The sequence below is a fragment of the Capricornis sumatraensis genome, chromosome 3 (assembly GCF_032405125.1).
Source record: "Capricornis sumatraensis isolate serow.1 chromosome 3, serow.2, whole genome shotgun sequence".
NCBI classification, from domain to species: Eukaryota; Metazoa; Chordata; class Mammalia; order Artiodactyla; family Bovidae; genus Capricornis; species Capricornis sumatraensis.
This window is the reverse complement of record NC_091071.1, coordinates 170,323,459-170,338,549: the sequence shown is the minus strand read 5'-3', so window position 1 is coordinate 170,338,549 and position 15,091 is coordinate 170,323,459. Positions and strand designations below refer to the sequence as shown.

Genomic DNA, 15,091 nt, shown 5'->3' with positions numbered 1-15,091 from the left:
TTTTTTTTAATTAGTTTATTTATTTTAATTGGAGGCTATTTACAATATTATAGTGGTTTTTGCAATACATTGATATGAATCAGCCATGGGTGCACATGTGTCCCCCATCCTGAACGCCCCCTCCCACCTCCCTCCCCATCCCATCCCTCAGGGTCGTCCCAGTGCACCAGCCCTGAGCACCCTATCTCATACATCAAACCTGGACTGGCGATCTATATCACATATGGTAATATACATGTTTCAGTGCTGTTCTCTCAAATCATCCCACCCTTGCCTTCTCCCACAGAGTCTAAAAGCCTATCCTTTACATATTTGTCTCTCTTGCTGTCTCACATATAAGGTCATCGTTACCATCTTTCTGAATTCCATATATATGTGTTAATATACTGTATTGATGTTTTTCTATTCTGACTTACTTCACTCTATATAATAGGCTCCAGTTTCATCCATCTCATGAGAACTGATTCAAATGCATTCTTTTTAATGGCTGAGTAATACTCCATTGTGTATATGTACCACAGCTTTCTTATCCATTCATCTGCCAATGTACATCTAGGTTGCTTCCATATCCAAGCTATTGTAAACAGTGCTGTGATGAACGTTGGGGTACACGTGTCTCTTTCAGTTCTGGTTTCCGTGGTGTGTGTGCCCAGCAGTGGGATGACTGGGTCATATGGCAGTTCTATTTCCAGTTTTTTAATGAATCTCCACACTGTTCTCCATAGTGGGTGTACTAGTTTGCATTCCCACCAACAGTGTATTTCTCCACACCCTCACCAGCATTTATTGTTTGTAGACTTTTTTGATAGCAGCCATTCTGACTGGAGTGAGATGATACCTCATTGTGATTTTGTTTTGCATTTCTCTGATGATGAGTGATGTTGAACATCTTTTCATGTGTTTGTTAGCCATCTGTATGCCTTCTTTGGAGAAATGTCTGTTTAGTTCTTTGGTTCATTTTTTGATTGGGTCGTTAATTTTTCTGGAATTGAGGTTCATGAGCTGCCTGTATATTTTGGAGATTAATTCTTTGTCAGTTGCTTCGTTTGCTATTATTTTCTCCCATTCTGAAGGCTGTCTTTTCACCTTGGTTATAGTTTCCTTCATTGTGCAAAAGCTTTTAAGTTTAATTAGGTCCCATTAGTTTATTTTTGCTTTTATTTCCATTACTCTGGGAGGTGGGTCATAGAGGATCCTGCTGTGATTTATGTCAGAGAGTGTTTTGCCTATGTTTTCCTCTAGGAGTTTTATAGTTTCTGGTCTTACATTTAGATATTTAATCCATTTTGAGTTTATTTTTGTGAATGGTATTAGAAAGTGTCCTAGTTTCATTCTTTTACAAGTGGTTGACCAGTTTTCCCAGCACCACTTGTTAAAGAGATTGTCTTTTCTCCATTGTATATTCTTGCCTCCTTTGTCAAAAATAAGGTGTCCATAGGTGAGTGGATTTATCTCTGGGCTTTCTATTTTGTTCCATTGATCTATATTTCTGTCTTTGTGCCAGTACCATACTTTCTTGATGACTGTAGCTTTGTAGTATAGTCTGAAGTCAGGCAGGTTGATTCCTCTAGTTCCATTCTTTCTCAAGATTGCTTTGGCTATTCGAGGTTTTTTGTATTTCCATACAAATTGTGAAATTATTTGTTCTAGTTCTCCAAAAAATACCATTGGAAGCTTGGTAGGGATTGCACTGAATCTCTAGATTGCTTTGGGTAGTATACTTATTTTCGTTATATTGATTCTTCCGATCCATGAACATGGTATATTTCTCCATCTATTTGTACTTTGACCATTTTTAAACTGTTATTTATTGCTGAGTCATAAGAATTCTTTGTATGTCCTAGATAATAAACCTTTATCAGATTTATGTGATTTGAAAATTTTCCTCCCATTCTGTGGATTTTTTCACTTTCTTGAGAGCACTTTTGACTCACAAAACTTTTAATTTTCTTGAAGTCCAAGTTATTTTCTTTATTTTTTCATTTACACTTTTGATGTCATATTTAAGAAGCCATTTCCTAATACAAGATCACAAAGATATATATACTTGTGTTTTCTTCTAAAAGTTTTATAGTTTTAAGTCTTCTGTGTTTGTCTTTTATTCATTTTGGGTTAATTTTTATATATGGTGTCATGTTGAGGCCCAGTTTCATTCTTTTGCATATACATATTCAGTTATATATATGGGCTTCCCTCACAGCTCAGTTGGTAAAGAATCTGCCAACAATGCAGGAGACCCGGGTTCTATTCCTGGGTCAGGAAGATCTCCTGGAAAAGGAAATGGCAACCCACTCCACTATTCTTGCCTGGAGAATCCCATGGACAGAGGAGCCTGGCAGGCTATAGTCCACGGGGTTGCAAGAGTTGGACACTACTTAGCGACTAAACCACTACCACCATTCAGTTATTGGGCTTCTCAGGTGGCGCTATTGGTAAAGAACCCACCTGCCACAGCAGATAGACGTAAGAGACTTGGATTCGATCCCTGGGTAGGCAAGATCCCCTGGAGGAGGACATGGCAAATCACTTTGGTACTCTTGCCTAGAGAATCCATGGAGAGAGGAGCCTGGTGGGCTGCTGTACATAGGGTCACACAGGGTCGGACACGACTGAAGTGACTAAGCAGCAGTGGCATTCAGTTACTACAGCATCATCTGTTGAAAAGACTACTCTTTCTCTCATTTGAATTGTCACAGCACTCTTGTTGGAAATCAGCTGCTGCTAAGTCACGTCAGTCGTGTCCGACTTTGTACAACCCCATAGACGGCAGCCTAACAGGCTCCTCGGTCCCTGGGATTCTCCAGGCAAGAATACTGGAGTGGGTTGCCATTTCCTTCTCCAATGCATGAAAGTGAAAAGTGAAAGTGAAGTCGCTCAGTCATATCTGACTCTTTGTGACACCATGGACTGCAGCCTACCAGGCTCCTCTGTCCATGGGATTCTTCAGGCAAGAGTACTGGAGTGGGGTGCCATTGCCTTCTCCGGGAAATCAGCTAACCATACATAAATGTACAGGTTTGTTTGTGGCCTATAGGACACCATTAGAATCTTGCCTCTGCTCATCTCCAAAACTTAGCTTGCCTTACTCTGTCCCTTTTATCCCTATATTCTAGCCACTGGCCTTAATTCTTTATCTATAGCATGCCAAGCCTCTTCTTACCTTTGTACTTGTTCTTTCCTATGCCTGGCATGCTTTTCTTTCTCAGCATTCATATTTCTTCTCAAACTTATCTATAGTGTTTCCCTGGCCAGCGTATCTAAAGTATAACCCATCACCATGTTTTCTTTTCTTTAAATTAATTAATTTTCTGGTTGCACTGGATCTTCATTGCTGTGCAGGGGCTTTCTCTAGTTGCAGCAAATGGGAGCGAACTCTTCGTGGTGCATGGGCTTCCTATTGCTGTGGCTTCTCATGTTGCAGAGCACAGAATGTAGGCGCGCAGGCTTCAGTAGTCGGAGTGTGTGGGCTCAGTCGGTGCAGCATATAGTTCTAGGGCACATGGGCTTCAGTAACTGCAGCACATAGGCTCGGTAGTTGTGGCTCTCAGAGCCGAGAGTTTGCAGCCTCAGTAGTTGTGACCCACAGGCTCAATAGCTGTGGCACATGGGCTTAGTTGCTCTGTGGCATGTGGAATCTTCCTGGACCTGGGATTGAACCCGTGTCCCCTTCATTGGGAGGTGGATTCCTATCCATTGCACCATCAGCTAAGTCCCACTGTGTTTTATTTTCTACATAGCAGTTATCACTGTCTGAACTCATTTTACTGATTGCTGTGCTTATTTTTTTTCGTCTCCCTCATGACTGGAGTTCTTTATCTTATTTACTACTATAGCCTTTGCACATATAAGAGTGCCTATTCTATAAGAAATAAAAATAAAGTCAATCCATCAATCAAATAAAGTGAATTTGCTGGGATAGACAGCAGATATAGGTCAGCATAAGGAAAAAGTTTCTCATATGGTTGTTGACTTACTCCACTATATTCATACTTAGATTTTTACATAAACATATAGCAGTTGAAATATATATTACCTTATTTTTTATAGAAATATGTTTTAAATCGTTCCTTTTAATAACTTCTAGGAGGATTTTTCCTTCCCCAGTAATCATAGTTCACATTAGGCTGTACTGTAAGTCTTAAATTATCCTGGTTCAGGGGAAAGAACATATTTGGACTTGATTTCCAATTTTGCTACTCAGCTATCACAGTGTTTTACAAATACTGATTTGTTCCCCACAACAATTCTATGAGGTTATGTATGTTATCACCGTTTTTTTAGAGATATAAAACCTGAAACACAGAGAAGTTATAGGACTTCCTCAAGGAAACACAGCTTGTGAACCCAGAAACACATTTATTGTCCTTTATGAACAGTTTAATGAACTTTGAAGAGTAATTATGTGAAGCAGTTAGGACAGGGCCTGACACGTAGTATGATGAGTTTTAGTTATTCTTGTTTCTCTTACTACTCTAGTAGGTAGTTTTCAGTCATACTAAAATTTGAGAAAGCATTGAACTCGGTTAAAGAAGCCACAGAAGGATTTTACAGAGATGTTTGTGTACTCACATCATTCTGCCTTTAAGATAACTGAGTTTTATTTGCCTTCAGGACTCACTACATTCTGTTATATTGCGACTGTGTAATCTTAATACATTAAGGCTAATAAACAACATGTATTGTGAAGTTTAAATGAATTGGCATACATGAAAGCTTAGCACTTACAGCCACATAGCAGACATTTCAGTTTTGAGGGAGATAACCTGGAATTTAAAAAGGCACTATGACACCATGGTTAAGAGCCAAGCTGTGGAGTCTGTCAGACATGGATTCACATTCTTACTATACTGTTTATGCAATATGGATATTAACCTTTTTCTCATGTAAAAAAGTGAGAATAGTAGTAGTATTTCCATCATGAGGCAGTTGTAAAGTTTAACTCAGCATTAAGTAAGGGACATAATATTGTCCCTAGAGGATGGTGAGATAGCACTTATTATGTATTAGCTACTACTATCACTATTATTATGATTACCTTTTTTCTTCCCTCTCTTTATTGAAATATGATTTGCCTAAAAATAAAGTACATAGGTCTCAGGTTGGATGAGTTTTGGCACTTGAGTAACCACTACTCATAACAAGACAGAAAATACTTCCATCACCCTAGAAGTTCCCATGGTGCCCTTTCCAGTCAACACTCCTCTCTCAGAGCAACCACTTTTTGGCTTCTGTCTCCATAGATTAGTTTGTTTGTTTTTTATTTCTCCCCATAGGTTAATTTTGGTTGTTCATACACTTTCTGAAACTGGAATTATACAGTATGCATGTTTTTCTGTTTGGCTTCTTTTGCTTAGCATCATGTGTTTTGAGTTTCATCCACGTGGTTTCATGTATCTATGGTAGTTCCTTTTTATTTCTGAGTAGGATTACACTGTTTGAATATACTACATTTTGTGTATCTCTTCTCCTGTTAATGATCATTTGGGTTATTTCTAGTGTGGGACTTTGAAAATTAAAGCATAGGCTGCAGTCCATGGGGTTGCTAAGAGTCAGACACGACTGAGCGACTTCACTTTCACTTTTCACTTTCATGCATTGGAGAAGGAAATGGCAGCCCACTCCAGTGTTCTTGTCTGGAGAATCCCAGAGGTGGGGGAGCCTGGTGGGCTGCCGTCTATGGGGTCGCACAGAGTTGGATATGACTGAAGCGACTTAGCAGCAGCAGCAGCAGCAGCAGCAGCAGCAGGGATATTCTTATACCAGTCTTTAGGTGGACAAATGTCTTCATTTCCCCTGAGTAAATACCTAAGGAATGGAATTGCTGGGTCATAGGGTAGATATGAGAAACGCTGGACTGGAAGAAACACAAGCTGGAATCAAGATTGCCGGGAGAAATATCAATAACCTCAGATATGCAGATGACACCACCCTTATGGCAGAAAGTGAAGAGGAGCTAAAAAGCCTCTTGATGAAAGTGAAAGAGGAGAGCGAAAAAGTTGGCTTAAAGCTCAACATTCAGAAAACGAAGATCATGGCATCCGGTCCCATCACTTCAGGGGAAATAGATGGGGAAACAGTGGAAACAGTGTCAGACTTTATTTTTTTGGGCTCCAAAATCACTGCAGGTGGTGACTGCAGCCATGAAATTAAAAGACGCTTACTCCTTGGAAGAAAAGTTATGAGCAACCTAGATAGTATATTCAAAAGCAGAGACATTACTTTGCCGACTAAGGTCCATCTAGTCAAGGCTACGGTTTTTCCTGTGGTCATGTATGGACGTGAGAGTTGGACTGTGAAGAAGGCTGAGCGCCGAAGAATTGATGCTTTTGAACTGTGGTGTTGGATAAGACTCTTGAGAGTCCCTTGGACTGCAAGGAGATCCAACCAGTCCCTTCTGAAGGAGTTCAGCCCTGGGATTTCTTTGGAAGGAATGATGCTAAAGCTGAAGCTCCAGTACTTTGGCCACCTCATGCGAAGAGTTGACTCATTGGAAAAGACTGTGATGCTGGGAGGGATTGGGGGCAGGAGGAGAAGGGGACGACCGAGGATGAGATGGCTGGATGGCATCACTGACTCGATGGACGTGAGTCTGAGTGAACTCCGGGAGATGGTGATGGACAGGGAGGCCTGGCGTGCTGCGATTCGTGGGGTCGCAAAGTCGGACACGACTGAGTGACTGAACTGAACTGAACTGAGGGTAGATATGAATTTGACTTTGTATCAAACTGACAGTTTTCTAAGGTGATAGCAGTGAGATCTCTTTTTAATACGGGTGGGAATAAGTGTGGTATTTGAGGTAATTCAGCACAGAGAAATATTTGGAGTCATATGGACCTGGGTTCCTATCCAGACTCTGGTGTTTACAGTCTGAGTGACTTATTTAATATCTGTGAGACTTAGTCTTACCTGTAAAAAGGGAGTGACAATAAGGTCATGTATATTGCTGTCTAGTATTCTAGCCAGCAGTGGCATACCAAGCTGGGGGCAGTAGTGCAGGCTTGTAAGGGGGTGTGTAGTCTGCAAAGAATTTAAAAGCAGTAAGAAAACCACCTAAGTGTCTGCTTTTTAGCATCATTATGTACCTGCAGGTCGAAGCAGCGTCAGTGATAAAATGCTTCTCCTTGCCTCCTTTTCCTCCTGTATACTATGCTGCCTAGCAATTATGGGAATTTATAATAAATAGTCATTATAAGCAATCTTTAGTCAAGTTAAACAGGAAGTAAGAGGTTGGAATTTGGAACCTAAGTGAGATCTGGGACTTTTGTTACAGGTTCGTTCTCTGTGCAGTTTGTTTCTTCCTTATTCCTGGTTTGCAAGGCTCAGCGTAAGTAGGGACATGTCCAGGGTTCCAGGGAGCCAGCCACACAGATGTCTGTTCCTCTCTCGGAGCCATCTGTAAACAGCCACTCCTCTCTATTTCTTTAAAGTTTGAGGTTTTCTCCCTTCTTTTTTACCCACTGTTTAATTCTGATACGCCATAGACATATTTTCTTCCATTGTATTCTTCAAGTTAATTCTAGATCACGTACCTCATCTAAGCCAGGCTTATTTATCAAGGCCAAAACAAATCCTCTTAAATACCCCATACCTTATATAAATTAGCTTCCCAAACACATATTCTAACTTATAGAGCCCTTTATTAATGCCTTTTGTCAATAGTTAATTTGTATTTTTGTAGAATCTGATTTGGACTTTCTCTCTACACTTTCTCCAACTTACCTGTCTCTGAGCTGTTTTTTCTGTGTAAAAATGAGTCATAAGTAACACGTTTGTCTGCTGTGGCCTGTCTTCTGTATGTTGGATGCGCTACTAATTTGAGGACAAAAATAATACTTCTGGAAGCATTCATGCATTTTTCAGACAGTGCTTATGAGCCCGAGCCCTTGAGTTAAAACGCTTCCTGATACCACTGCTAGCTGTGCTACGTTAGCCATGTCCAGCGTGTGGGTGTGTGTTGGTTTGGTTTATACCACCAAGCAACTCTCCAATACCAGCTGGTTCCCTACAATTTAACTCAATTCTGATACTGTCTACCTGGAGATAGTGTCAGATCCCTCAGGTTAAGAGCTCAGCCCTTAACCACTGGACCACCAAGGAAGTCAAAAGCTTAGTCCTGTAAACAACCCTGCTGCCCTTCAGCCCCAACAGCTACTTCAGACACCAATTGCTAATCCATGTTGTCACCTGTGCTTTTGACTAATTGTAGATTAGAAGTTCCAAGGGGCTTCCCTGGTGGCTCAGACAGTAAAGAGTCTGACTGCAATGGTCGAGGCCCGGGTTCCATCCCTGAGTCAGGAAGATCCCTTGGAGAAGGAAATGGCAATCCACTCCAGTATTCTTGCCTGGAGAATTCTGTGAACAGAGGAACCTGGCAGTCCACAGGATCACAAAGAGTCAGACACGACTGAGCGACTAACGTTTCATAAGTTCTAAACCCCTTTTCCTTGGTTTCAATTAATTTGCTAAAGTGACTCACAGAACTCAGAGAAACATTTTACTTACTAGATTACTGGTTTATTATAAAACGATATAATTCAGAAAACAACCAGATAAAAGAGGTGCAGAGGGCAAGGTACATGGGATGGGCTGCATAGCTTCCATGTCCTCTCCCAGCATGCCACTCTCCCAAATCCCCATGTGTACCAACACAGAAGCTCTCTGAACCCTGTCCTTTTGTGTATCCCATTACATTGGCTGGTTGATTAAATCATCGTCCATTGGTGATCACTTCAGCCTCCAGCCCCTCTCCCCTCCCTGGAGGTCAGAGAAGTGGGACTGAAAGTCCCAACCCTCCGATCATATGTTTGGTTCTCCTGGTAACCAGCCTGCACCCTTAGGTGCTTCCCAAAAATCTCTTCGTTAACATAAACTCTGGTGTTAGTTGAAAGAGGTTTGTTATGGATATCGCGATATCTTTATTACTTTTATTACTTAGAGAATTCCTGGAGAAGGAAATGGCAACCCACTCCAGTGTTCTTGCCTGGAGAATCCCAGGGATGGAGGAGCCTAGTGGGCTGCCGTCTATGGGGTCGCACGGAGTCGGACACGACTGAAGCAACGTAGCAGCAGCAGCAGCATACAGAGTGAAGTAAGCCAGAAAGAAAAACACCAATACAGTATTCTCACACATATATATGGAATTTAGAAAGATGGTAATGATAACCCTGTATGAGAGACAGCAAAAGAGACACAGATGTATAGAATAGTCTTTTGGACTCTGTGGGAGAGGGTGAGGGTGGGATGATATGGGAGAATGGCATTGAAACATGTAAATTATCACATGTGAAACAAATCACCAGTCCAGGTTCGATGCATGATACAGGGTGCTTGGGGCTGGTGCACTGGGATGACCCAGAGGGATGGGATGGGGATGGGGAGGGAGGTGGGAGGGGGGTTCAGGATGGGGAACACATGTACACCCATGGCGGATTCATGTCAATGTATGGCAAAACCAATACAATATTGTAAAGTAAATAAATAAATGGGAAAAAAAAATTCCAAGGGTTTTTAGGACTTCTGTGCCAGACAGACTATATCAAGACTATATCTTTCTGACATACAATAAATACATATAAATTACAGAATCGCAGCAGTTTACCTAACCTCTCTGTGTATTGGGTTTTTGGGGGGTTTTTTTTGGAGGGTGGGGAGCTGTTTCTTTGTTTTGTTTTGTTTTTCAGTCATACTGCTCAGCATGCAGATTCTTAGTTCCCTGAACAGGGATCAAACCCACACCCCCTGTGTTGGAAGTATAGAATCTTAACCACTGGACCTCCAGGGAGGTTTTTCTTATCCATGAAATAAGTAATGATACCTGCTTCTTAAACAAGATAATGGATGTAGAATGCTGTAAAATTCCTATGGCTGCCATAACAAATTACCATAAACTTTTAGTGGCTTAAAACAACACAAATGGATTATCTTCTAGTTCTGTAGGTCGGAAGTCTGACCTGGGTCTCACAAGCCTGATGTCTTGACAGGGCTTTGTTTCTTCTGGAGGCTGTAGAGCAGAATCCGTTTTCTTGCACTTCCCAGTTTCTGGCATTTCTTGGCTAGAAGAAACCTTCCATCTTTAGAACTGGCAGTCGTCAGTCAAGTCCATTTCACACTTACATCTCTCTACTCTCTGCAGCCAAGAAAGGTCCTCTGATTTTAAGGACTCCTGTGATTGTATTGGGCTCCCCTGGATAAAGATAATCTCCCTGCCTCAAGGATTTTAACCTTAATCATATCTGCAGAGTCCCTTTGCCATCTATCATAATGTATTCATGGGTTCCAGAAGACCATGGCATGGGCATTTGTAAGGGGGCCATTGTTCTGCCCACCACAGGTGCAAGATACTATGCCTAGCTCTTTGTAAGCCCTCGGTAAGTGATGAACATTGAAAGCCCTCAGCACTCTTGGAAATTGCAAGCTGAAGATATGACCCCTGGGCACAAGTAATTTAAAGCCTGGTGGGAAAATGAGAGGGGTGAGGACAGAAATGAATCTGATTCAGGAAGAGTGACCAGAGTCGTGTATGGATTTCAACCCAGTGCCATGGGAAAGTGAGAGGCCGCAGGTCACCCAGTGGTCTGGCAAGTTGAACAGAGTGAATGTGTCAGTAATGTATTAAAGTGCAGAACCTACAAAGACATGAGGTTCAACCCACATGAGAATTTTTATAGAACAATGGGTGAGAGGGAAGGAAAAAGCAGAGGAAACGCCTCTGCTGACGAGAGAGTCAGGGGTTGGTTCATTCTCTCAAGTCTTCCCACGAGGCCCACCAGGCCCACTTGTTCACTGTGCAGCAGATACAAGCCGGGCACTGTTCCTGGCCTCGGGGATACAGAGAGCGTGGTCACAGAGGCCGCTCTCCCCTGCTCAGTGTGGTGAAACAGACAACCGTGTCAGCACAGAGCCGTGGTACAGCGTGACAGTAGGAGCCCGCAGGGAGGGTGTGCCTCCTTCCCAGGTTTACGGGATGGGAGCAGCTTCTTGAGGGACCTGCCCACGAACTGAGACCTGAAGAATGAGTTGGTCAGGATGCTCTGAGCCACAAGTAACAGCCCAGCTCAAGTGACCTTAAAGCAACGAGCAGACTGGCTCCTGACTGGAGCCCAGGAGTCAGGTAGGCATCAGGGTGGGTTACTCTGGTCATTCTGGCTCCATCTTTCTGTGATTCCTTTGGCTGGGCTTTCCTCTCCATGTTTATTTCACTGTCAGGCTGGCTACCCTCGTGGTCACAGTTCTAGGAGTCACATCAGGACACCCAGCATCCACAGGAAGAAAGGCGTCCCTTTTGTAGACTCTTTTCTGAAAATGAGAAAACTTCTTTTCTACATGCTCTCAACTCCTGGCCCCCTTGCATCCAGTTGGGGTTACAGGCTCATTTCTGAGCCAGTCCCTATGTCTGGGTGAATGCCATGTCCAATCTGGCTTAGATCTAAGTTCCTGAACCCACCATTGTGGAAAGGACGATGAACTTACACTTCCTGAAATACATGGTCTTATTTTGGGCTGGACAGATAATGCAGTGAAGATCAAGATGCCGTTAGGAATGAGGGAAAGAAAGAACAGCATGTAGGAGTGGAAGTGGCTTGTTCTCGTCTTCTCTCGTGTAAGACTTGCTTCTGCCACTGTATACCTTCTGCTCTTCATGTCTTCTGTTTCCTCGTAACTCTAGCTTTGCTGTGACTTCTCTCTGTGCATGCTTTCAACTTCAGCGTTCGTCAGTAAGTGCCTCACTTCTCCATGTTTCTCAATTCACATCCCTGTGCTTAATTTACCTCACTTTACACGTGCTTGCAGTAAGCTCCAGAAGACCAGGGACTTTGTTATACCCCCAGCACCTGAGCAGTACCTGGCATGCAGTGAGTGCTGGATAAATGTGTGCCAGGTGAATGAAAGATCAGGCTTCTAGCTAACTGGCTGCATTTTGGTCAGTTGGGCTTCTCTGTCCAGGTTTTCTGCAGCTGAGGGGCTGTTCCCTGAAGTGACTGTTAATAGATGCCCCTCTAGTGGTAGGAGCAGAAATTTGTTTGGATACACTTCCACTATTACCTGAACTTCGGTTTACTTTTCTGCAAAATAAAGTCAATAAAATCTTCCCTTTGTGGCTCAGAGGGGTTCAATATCAAGTGGAATTATGCGTATGAAAGTGTATTACATATTGTGAACTGCAGGGTGGTTTGATTCAGTCCTGGTCAATCACATACACCTAGAAAACACTGATGATGGAAAAGCTATTTTATCTGTTCACTTCTACTTCTTGACATTGAATTCTCCAGGAGAACTTCTAACTGGCTCTGTTCTTGTCCCCCAGGGTCACTCAGGATGTGTCAACTGTCTGGAGTGGAACGAGAAAGGAGAGTAAGTATGAGATCCGGCACCTACGGGTGCCGGAGGAGGGTTTGGGGAGGTTGGGAGGAGGGGATTTTCCTTCCTCTTTGTAGATCTAAGAAAAAGAGTGGACTCAAAAGAGAAGTTGGGTCCTCTGCTCTCTGCTGTGTCCTTAAGTTTCATTCATCAGCAGCACACAGTTAAATAATGAATCCCAGATAGATGGAAGGTTGGATGACCTTCCAAACTGTTTTTTTGATAAGCTAATGCATTTAAGGAACAATGAGAAATCCTCAGAACAAAATAAAAGAGAATCAATCACTGTTTATAAGATAACCTTATATTGTGTGACACATACTGTTGTTCTTAAAGTTGTATGTGGCCTAAATCCTTTTCACCTGGGAAACACGGGATAGAGGAACTTGAGGAGAGGTCAAAACTGTCCTCTCTCTCTGCTTACAGCTTGCTGGCCTCTGGTTCTGACGACCAGCACACGATTGTGTGGGACCCGCTGCACCACAAGAAGCTGCTTTCCATGCACACAGGACACACTGCAAATATCTTTTCTGTCAAGGTGAGCAGGATGAGCCACAGAGCAGATGAACGGTGTGACTGGGCTGCATGTGGCCGTGCTTGCGTGTGTGTCTCCCACCTACCCTGGGGGTCACAGACATCTTTGTGATCTGAGCATCTGCTGGTGATTTCTAAAACTCTCTGTCTCTTTTCCATGCGCTAATTCCTCTCAGAGCCAAGAGGTCAGCTCCAAATGAATGTATACGCATGTGAGTGGTGATGATATAAGGTACGGTTCTGAGTATGAACTTTGATAGCATAGCAGGCAGACCCATGTTTGACTCCTTTATCTGCCTCTTGGAAGCTGTGTGAGCTGGGCAAATCACCTGACCTCTCTGAGCCTGTTTACCCATCTATAAAAAGGAAGTAGCTAAGGAAAATCCTTCAAATTCATGAAGAAATAATTTAACTAGAAAGGGAAGTAGCAATCCACAGGGTTGATGTTACAGTTTAAGAAGATGGTTGATTAAAAAAAAAAAAGCACCTGGCCCAGGTGATTGTAGGAAATGAGTCTGCTGTTTTTTGGTGGAGGGGAGGAGGGAGGGGACTTACAAATGTCTTCAGACCTCTGAAAGTGAAAGTGTCCAACTCTGCGACCCCATGAACTGTATAGTCCACCAGCCCCTTCTGTCCATGGGATTCTCCAAACAAGGATACTGGAATGGGTAGCCATTCCCGTCTCCAGGGGGTCTTCCCGACCCAGGGATCGAACCCAGATCTTCCACCTTGTGGGCAGATTCTTTACTGTCTGAGCCACTGGTGAGGCCCCTCTTCAGACCTCGGGAGACCTGTTATGTGGAAGTAACGTGAGGCTTGTCCCTTTTGGTCCCAGAGAACAGACCTCGGATTAGTGACTATGAGTTTTCAGAAGCAGATGTAGGCCTGATGAGGGAAAGAACTGTCTAATACTTAGAGGTATTTGGAAAAGGCAAAATGGGCCTTCTGAGGATGTAGTCAGTGTCCCAGCACTGAGGTATTCCTCACTGGGAACTTAAAAGAAATGACCTTTAAGGACGTTTCCAGCTCTGAAATTCTGTAATGGTGTATGTGAGGGTGAGGCTGTCCTTTGGAAAGCCTCACTCGTCCAAAAAATCTTTTCCTGATTAATATCAAGACCAATTACAAGAAGCCTGAAGAGGAAGACAGATTCAAGAGCTCAAAACCAACTTATTTCCCTAGTCAGAACTTCTTTCCCAGCTCTGACTCTCATCTACTGTCCCAAGGACCAAGCCTAGGTTAATTTCTGTGATTTTTAATGACAGAGAAATGCTGATTCACCTCTCGCATGATGACTAGAAACTGCTCTCGTCCCCTGAAAAGTGTTAGGTCTAGTTTAAATCGGTGGGGTCAGATCAGAAGAAGGGACCTAAGCCATCATTTTGGCATCATAGAACACAAAATGTCGAGTTCAGAGACCAGACTTGGACAGTGGCCTTGATATTCCCTAATACTAAGACCTTGGGCAAGACCCTCAGTCTCCTCTTCTATTATGAAAGGGTTCCTCTCCCTTCTGGTGATAAACCACAGATGTATTTAACCCACGAGCTCCCCCTAGTGGCGTCTATAATGTCGGGCGAGTAGGGCAGCAGCCACAAGCTCTTCCCAAGGGCTCTTCTGTTTCTGTTGCGAGTGGGGTGTGTGTTGTTTCCAGACAGGGTTAAAGATCACTAGTTGTCCCTAAAAATGATACAATTCCATCTTTCATCTAGCCCTTATGCTGGTGAGCTATCAGAGAAGTGGATGTGGAAAGAGTGAATTTTTAGCTCAAGCCAGGTGGGACTTTAGTATTTTTAGACAAAAATTTTAGTATTAATCAAAATTATGTTTGTGGCTGTTTTGTCCTTGCCATATGTGATCTGGACCCTTTTGTTCTCAGCTTCATTGGAATGACAGGATTATCCTTCTGAATGATGGCCACATAGAGCAGTAGCCTTCTGATGCTCAGCCTTCCCCAAGGTCTGAGGTCTGAGCCATTTCCAGCACTGCCCTTATAAGGAGTGCTACTTGGAGCATCTTTGCACGGGTCCTGTTTTTCTTTTAGAATTACTTCCCAGAAGTGGTAGCTTTGGGTCAAAAGATAGAAATAGTTTTTATCTGTTACCTGTTGCCTGATTGTTCTCTAGAAGTATTTGAACCAATTTAAAACACCCACTCTCTTAAAACACTGAGGGACTTATGTTTTAAGACTAATTTATTA

At 42.8% G+C, this 15,091-nt stretch overlaps 1 protein-coding gene across 2 annotated transcripts in view; it reads left to right on the top strand.

Annotated features, from left to right (window-relative positions):
• The window catches only part of WDTC1 (WD and tetratricopeptide repeats 1), a 61,398-nt gene that overhangs the window by 31,799 nt on the left and 14,508 nt on the right, over positions 1–15,091 (top strand). For both annotated transcript variants that reach the window (XM_068967360.1, XM_068967359.1), the window contains exons 4-5: positions 12,305–12,351; positions 12,784–12,895. In XM_068967360.1, coding sequence (XP_068823461.1) covers positions 12,305–12,351; positions 12,784–12,895 — 159 coding nt within the window. The remainder of the gene's footprint in view (positions 1–12,304; positions 12,352–12,783; positions 12,896–15,091) is intronic.